The 7,482-nt window shown below is 45.4% G+C and overlaps 1 protein-coding gene across 1 annotated transcript; it reads right to left on the bottom strand.

Annotated features, from left to right (window-relative positions):
- Positions 1-5,885: 5,885 nt before the first annotated feature.
- Positions 5,886-7,365, bottom strand: LOC133883316 (2-oxoglutarate-dependent dioxygenase 33-like). The gene is made up of 5 exons (XM_062322603.1): positions 6,985-7,365; positions 6,831-6,898; positions 6,390-6,448; positions 6,159-6,312; positions 5,886-6,038 (listed from the first exon to the last, which is right to left on the bottom strand). The coding sequence occupies exons 1-5, from the start codon at positions 7,000-7,002 to the stop codon at positions 6,014-6,016; spliced, it is 324 nt and encodes a 107-aa protein (XP_062178587.1). The 5' UTR covers positions 7,003-7,365; the 3' UTR covers positions 5,886-6,013.
- Positions 7,366-7,482: the final 117 nt, after the last annotated feature.

Consider the following 7,482-nt stretch of genomic DNA (forward strand, 5'->3'; position numbering starts at 1 on the left):
TTGACATCTGAATCTTTATTTGAACAATGGCATCTGAATGTTTCGAGGCTCCCGAACCGGACCAGTAAGATGATCGTGGCTCGGTACTTCACCTATTCCGTATGCCGAATGCACTGGGATTACTTCACCTGTTCGGCTGAAGCAAATTGGTGGTCATATGGCCAATGCTGACCACAACTGTGGACACGGGTGGACTTGATATGGCTGGACTCGCAGACTTCCACGAACGCCATTCGTGTTTGGCCGCCTACTTGGAAGCAATCACGCTCCAATATTCCATGACGGAGCTGATCAGTTGACATGAGTTCAGCTTCTGAGTTCAAAAAAACCTTCTAGAGTCATGCGCGAGATGGGGCGGATCCAACATTGTATGGATGCTGTCACTGGACAATAATGATTTTTTGTCAGTCTAAGTATCGGTACCCCTCTCTATTCTATAATTAGTGACAGCAGTAGACTAAGAAAACATCCTTACTTAGCCCATTATTGACTTGGAAGCAATCACGCTCCAATATTCCATGACGTACGGACCGGTATGGAGCCCGGTGGTATCGAGCCCTCATCCTGCATCCCTACTCTCTCCCGGGTAAGTTGGGAAGCGCCGTTTAGAAAAAAATATTCCATGACAGAGCTGTTTGATATGAGTTCAGCTTCCGCAGTCACACTCTTCAAAAAAAACCTTCTAGAGTTACGCACACGCTTTCTAGAGTTATGCGCATGTTGGGGCGGATCTAACATTGTATGGATGCTGTCACTGGATAATAATGATTTTTTATCAGTCTAGGTACCGGTATCCCTCTCTATTCTATAATTAGTGATATCAGTGAACCTTGTGACAGCAGTAGACTATGAAAACATCCTTAATTTGCCCATTATTTAATCAGCTTATGGGTTACTTTGGGCCTCTAGCTATATCAGCTCTTGCTGTGGCACACGAATCCAGTCCTGCATGTTCATAAATGTGCGCTACCAGTATTGAATACCACGTATCTCTTCTGATCTAATTTTGCCAACCAAAAGATACAGAAAACTTGCTGAGCTGAGGATTTAGCACAGCAGCAGGTCATCCGGCCGCCCGAAATTCGGCAGCAGATCTGGTATTGAAGCCGGGGTTGCTTCATGGAATCATTCTCATGGCACGTACTGTATGTATGTTGATATGCTCGTGATCTACTTTGTTCGTAATTTTCGACTATATTGACTTGACTATTGTGTATATAGTCACTGCCCATGCTGCAGAAGTCCATCTTCTCCTTTACCTCTAAAAATATATGGCAAATCTGTTGAATTTTTTTACTGATCTTTATCTGTACTCTTATAAAATTGACCAGCTATAGCAGATTCCGAGTCTGGACCGGTCCTTTAGTTGGCTAAATTGCTTCAAAAATCCACTCATTCTTCCCTCTTTTTATAAATTCAAAAGGTGAACTTCTGAATCTACTAATATCACACTGATTTTTGTGCTCGTAGAATAAATAACAGAGAACTCATTTTAACTAGTTCCAACTACAAATCTCTTATAAATTTTAAATGAAAATTCTCCAAATTTGACTACTTTTGTACTTAGCTTGAATTGTTAGGGCATAAATTTAATTTCCAAAAATTAGAAAAAAATTCACGAGTATTCATCTAAACTAATGTACTGATTTCTAAAATTATTGAAAATCCTAAATTACATGAGAAATATTAATGTTTCATGTGTGCTGCGCATATGCAGAGAGAGGTGATCATATCTAAACTCACCAATTCTACAAAGAGGTGACACATCCAGCTTGTCCATCCCCATTCCTCCAATCAAACAAAAAATGATCATCCCATTCCAATTTATCCTCTGAAAAAAAAAGAGACACATCATATCCGTCCAACAAAAAAAAAAGAATCATTCCATCCCTAAAAGTAGTGATAGCCCTCGACTCCCAACCAAACACATACTAAATGTTTATATACGCAGGGAACAGCCCCCGGCGCATACAAAGGCAGCCGAGATTGGTTCGAAATAGAGACATAATCTATCTCCAAGATACTATACAATAATTTGAATAATACAACAAGTGTATCTCTATCTGGCCGAACCAATCTCATTTAAAATTCAATCTACAACAGGCCAATCTCATTTACAGGCACGATTGCCCACTCCCGTGCACGCACCAGCCCTCGTATAAATTCACCACGCAGCTTCGACACTTGTGCAGCAAGACCTACAGCATCGATTCGATCTCCTCAACAAGGAAAAGAAGAGCTATATAGCATCAATCTCCCGGCCATGGCCAAGGCTGCTGCCGTTCTCCTCGTCGCCGACCTGCTCGGCCTCGTGTCGGCGTCGCTCGCCGACCAGGGCACCGCCACCTACTCCACCGTCCACACTCGTGCGTCGCCCTAGCCCTCTCTATCTACGTGCATGCATGAGCGAATTTTGGTCGATTTGCTCGTGCGCGCGCGTCGTGTTTTTCTGCAGGCATCACGTTGTTTTTGCGAACCTGACGGGGTCGGGTGCGTGCGTTGGTGCAGCGTCGGCGTGCTACGGGTCCCGGCCTCCCGGGACGAGGGCACCATGATCGCGGCGGCGACCCCGTAGCACAAAAGAGCAGGTACGGGTGCTACGCGGTGTTTCATGCCAAGCGCCGTTTCCATTTCGACTTTTTTTTTTTTGGCTCAAGCTGCCGGACTATGCCACAGCAGCGCGGCCGCATTCAGAGGTGCTACAGTAAATCGTGAGTGTGCAAACAGTGGAATACAGTTTATACTGTAGCAAAAAGCAATGCAGTAGCTACAGTTACGAAAATACTGTTGAAATGGTACTGTAGCGCTAAAATCCGGACTGTTCATCCGCGATCTGACGGACGAGGAAATACCAACTGTGCGTTACTGTAGCACCATGCGAATCCAGCGCGGCGAGGTTGGTCCTGTCCCTCCTCGATTGTTCGATCCTTTCCGGCGCCTCGACACGCTTCTCCGGAACACGGCCAAAGAGTTGCAAAGCTGAAGCCAACGCAGAGTTGGCCAAATCAAGAAGATGCAGCTCCTGGTAGCTCGAGAAGTGGTGTTGCTGCTGAATCGGGCATAAGAAGTACACGCTCTGTCGCCGGAGGGATCTCAACTCCGTAAAGAGATTAAGCAAAAGTGCTTGGGTCTCGCCTCCCTCGAACGCACCATTGCAAGGTTGCGGTCGCGCATCACTTGGCTTCACGAGGGAGATGCAAACACGAAGCTGTTCCATCTGCATGCTAGCTATCGTTAGAAGAAAAATCACATTGCGAGCTTGTAGTTAGGCTCTACTACAACGTTCAACTAGGAAGATAAAGCCCAAGTGTTGCACGACTATTTCTCCGATATTCTAGGATCAGAGGTCGCCAGGCAATACTCCATTGACCTAGAATCGCTCGGAGTGCAGCATCGGGATCTCTCACATCTCGAGCAGCCGTTCACAGAGGACGAGCTATGGAACATCATCAAGTCCTTGCCTGCCGACAAGGTGCCGAGGCCAGACGGATTCACAGACGAGTTCTACCGCTCGGCTTGGCCTATAATCAAGGTTGGCATCATGGCAGTCGTCAACACCTTCTTCTCTACGAGGAGGGCTGGCTTTCATTACCTCAACGGTGCCCTCGTTACTCTACTACCCAAGAAGACGGATCCAAAGGCTGCGAGTGATTATAGGCCGATCAGCCTTATTCATAGTTTTGCCAAATTATTCGCCAAGATGCTCGCCACTCGGCTGGCACCGGAGATGGAGGCCATGGTGGATGTGAATCGGAGCGCGTTCGTTAAAGGGCGGTCCATACACGATAACTTCAAGTTCGTCGAACAAGATGCAAAGCTGTTGAAACAGAAGAAGAAGTCGTCCTTGTTATTGAAGCTCGACATTGCCAAAGCCTTCGACACCGAGTCTTGGCCTTTTCTCCTGCAGCTCTTACGGACCATGGGGTTTGGTTGTCGCTAGCGTGACTGGATCTCGCTTTTGCTCTTGACCTCCACCACACGGGTTTTGCTCCACAACGTACCAGGAGAGCCCATCAACCACGCACACGACTTACGCCAAGGTGATCCACTGTCGCTGATGATATTCATCATTGTCATGGACGTCCTTCACCGTCTATTCAAGTTGGCAAATTCTCGAGGTCTACTAGCGCCCCTCGGTCACCCTTCGATCAGGCACCAATTCTCTCTCTATGCTGATGATGTGGTGCTCTTCACATCACCGACCGAGCAGGACCTCATTGCTACTTGCGAGATCCTCTCTCTTTTCGGTGATGCGGCAGATCTATGCACCAACCTTTAGAAGTGCCTTGTGGCGCCAATCTGTTGCAAGGAGCAGGAGGTGCAGCTGGTGCAATCCATCTTTCCTTGCCAAGTATCGGAATTCCCAATTAAATACCTCGAGCTTCCGCTTTCCACCGATCGCCTCCAAAAGTCTCATTTGCAGCCTCTAGTGGATAAGGTCATCAATTGCCTTCCCACATGGCATGTGTCTCTAATGAACAAGGCTAAACGATTGACCTGAGTCAAGACGATGATGTCTTCCATTCCCATTCACACTTTAATCTCCATCATAGTGCCTGCTTGGGTAATCCGGGAGATTAACAAGACGTAACATGGGTTCTTGTGGACTAGGAAGGAAAAGGCCACCGATGGGCAGTGCAACGTCACTTAGGCCAAGGTATGACGATTGATCGAGTATTGTGGTTTTGGTCTGTTGGACCTATGGCTCGTAGGCTAAGTCTGCGCCTTCGTTGGATGTGGCTGCAGGGCACTGACGTCGTGAGGCCATGGCGCGATCTAGACCTTGTCATTGATAATACAGTCCAAGCTATGTTCTCTACCTCAATCAAAGTGAATGTGGGCGATGGTAATTTGGCCCTCTTCTGGAGTGATCGATGGTTGGATCGAGTCACTGCTTTCGTTAGCGCCCAATCTTTGCCGACTGGTCAGGACACACCCAACCAAAACACAGATAGTAAAACAAGCCCTAGTGAACAAGTAGGAAATCGGCGGTGGTCTGATAGTGCGCACCATCGCCGAATACATTGACATCTGGTATCAGATTCATGAAGTCCACCTGCAGCTAGGTGTGGAGGATAGGGTCGTGTGGCGCTGGAGCGAGTCTCAGAAATACACAACGCGCTAGGTCTACCACATGCTCTTCCAAGGAGCAATTCGTTTTGAGGGGGCCAGACATGTGTGGAACGCTTGGGTTCCTATGCGGATCAAGTTCTTTGCATGACTTCTTCTACAATGATGTCTTTGAACTGCTGACCGACGTCAATGACATGGCTTTCCGACCCACCAATAATGTGTCCTCTGTGACCAGGAATAGGAAACAGCGGATCACCTAATCGTCGGTTGTAGCTTTGCTAAGCAAATATGGTGGGATGCGCTGGGATGGCTAGAGTTGTAGTGCGTGCCATCACAACATCACCCCACTTTCGATTGGTGGTAACACCTACGCTCAGGTTGCCTGATGCCGCACAAGAAGGGAATTGATTTCATGGTTATGCTGGTGGCGTGGCGAATTTGGAAAGAGCGAAACGCTCGGGTGTTCAACAGGAAGACAAGCACAGTAGCGCAGCTTGTCACCGCGATCAAGGTTGATGCTAAGCTTTGGATGCTAGCGGGAGCCAAGGACCTAGCTGCTTTAAGACAGAGGGCAATTGTGCAGTCCTAGCTGTCTCGCTTAGCCTCTCTGTTGTGATGTTTCTTAGTATAGTCCTCTAATGTAAACACTAGGATTTGGTGAGTGCTCGGTTCCTCACGTTGTAACAGTCATATATACTTTCTTCTTCTTAATACAACGATACGCAGCTCTCCTGTGTATTCTTGGGAAAAAAAACAGGGACCACCAATCGTCAAAGACAACACCAAAGATCAAGAAAGCAAGTGATTTTCTCATGAAGCAAGGTAATTGTAATATGGAGTGTTAACAAGAATATAATGGTCTACACCAAGCAAGAGTTACCATAGTCCACAATTCCACACATGCAAATCTACTTCCAGTTAAACTTCTCAATTAGATGTACTAACCATAATCTGTATGAGCTCCACTGGATTTGTCATCGAAAGCATGGAATAAAAAAAGAAAAGCAGTGTGAGATGCATACACCCAGTAAGCATAATTTCCAGGACATACTGCAAAATAGTAATTGCAGACTTGTATTGATTACCATCCAGTAGCAGTGCGCTGCTCTTCTGGAATATCAACCGGATAACCAATCAACCTTAAAACCGAGAAAGGATCTCCTTCTGTTTCCCCTTCAAAAGCATCAATTGTCCCTCCCAATGCCAAGGCTATACCTCGCATGATCTTTCTTGAAAGATCTGCAATGAAAAATGGCATAATAAAAACTACTAGCCATGAGCAAAAAAGAACGTTTAATGTAGGTCTGGAAGTGGACGTCTGCAATGGTCGATATAATTTTCCAGCAGTACTTCAAAATTTGATGGGTATTCAGGCCTGTATGAAAGGTAAATGATTAGTTTCTATGGAAGAAACAACACAAACTGAATGGACGCTTAGAGGAAGAAAATCATCTCTTTATAATGTTATTGTTTCACTACTCTATCTGATGAATGGTGAAGAAATTCGTTGACAAATGAAAGGTAGTGCGACAATGCTAAAGAAATTATTAATTATCACGGCATCTTTGCACTTAGTTCACTGTACAGATGTATGTACACCTATTTCATATAAAATATTTTTTCCAGTTTTAATGCACAAAAACAAGCCAGAACTGACCATGTTTTTCAAGAGATGCAATCATGCAAACATATGTGGTGCCCAAAGATGTACCTGGAGAACAAAGAACAGAGATGGAAAGTTGAATTTGGAAACATACCATATATTAGATCCTTCCATTGGTTTAGCAAGATCTCCATATTTGCCAGGTTTAATTGCAGTGTAGCACTGCCATGTTTGTCCTCGGGGTTTAGCACTGAAGTCTGAACAGCTCAAAGAATGGCAAGAAAATACAGAGACAGAGGTAAACTTACATCAATTGCTTCGTGCATATCAGGTTTACCCTTGGTAACATTCTCCCCTACTCTTTGATATCCTCTGAAAACAAACCATTAGAAGGTTTTCCAAGGACCATACATGGAAGCACAAGAACAAAACGTTTGACATGTTTGAGCGATCACACTGTAACCACTCTGAGGCGTCATCTTAATCTTTAATTTTTCCTCATAACGAATCTGAAAGAATTTACGCGTTACATCTCTGACTTCATTAGCGACTCAGCAATACCATGGCCTTTCTGTTAACAACGTACAGGCAGCATTTAGCTAAGTTAGCTTTTACAGTAACACATTGTTTAGCAAGTAGCAGAACTCAACCGTGTAAAGATTCAGCTTCTTTCATTGAACGAAAAAAGAAATCCAACTATACTCTCTCTCGGAATGCAGAGAAATTGTCTGATGCGTGGGCTGTTCTGGTGTTTGTAGCCAAACTGCCAAAGCAGCGAAGTCGGTGGAAGCGGCATGATCTACTGC

Source organism: Phragmites australis, chromosome 10 (genome assembly GCF_958298935.1).
Source record: "Phragmites australis chromosome 10, lpPhrAust1.1, whole genome shotgun sequence".
Lineage (NCBI taxonomy): Eukaryota > Viridiplantae > Streptophyta > Magnoliopsida > Poales > Poaceae > Phragmites > Phragmites australis.

Bases quoted from the DNA above. Each gene is read 5' to 3' on its own strand.
- LOC133883316 (XM_062322603.1), bottom strand. The intron at 6,449-6,830 runs GTATGTTTCCAA...CCTTTCATACAG, and splicing joins ATGGAAGGATCTAATATATG to GCCTGAATACCCATCAAATT. The intron at 6,039-6,158 runs GTAATCAATACA...TGACAAATCCAG, and splicing joins CAGCGCACTGCTACTGGATG to TGGAGCTCATACAGATTATG.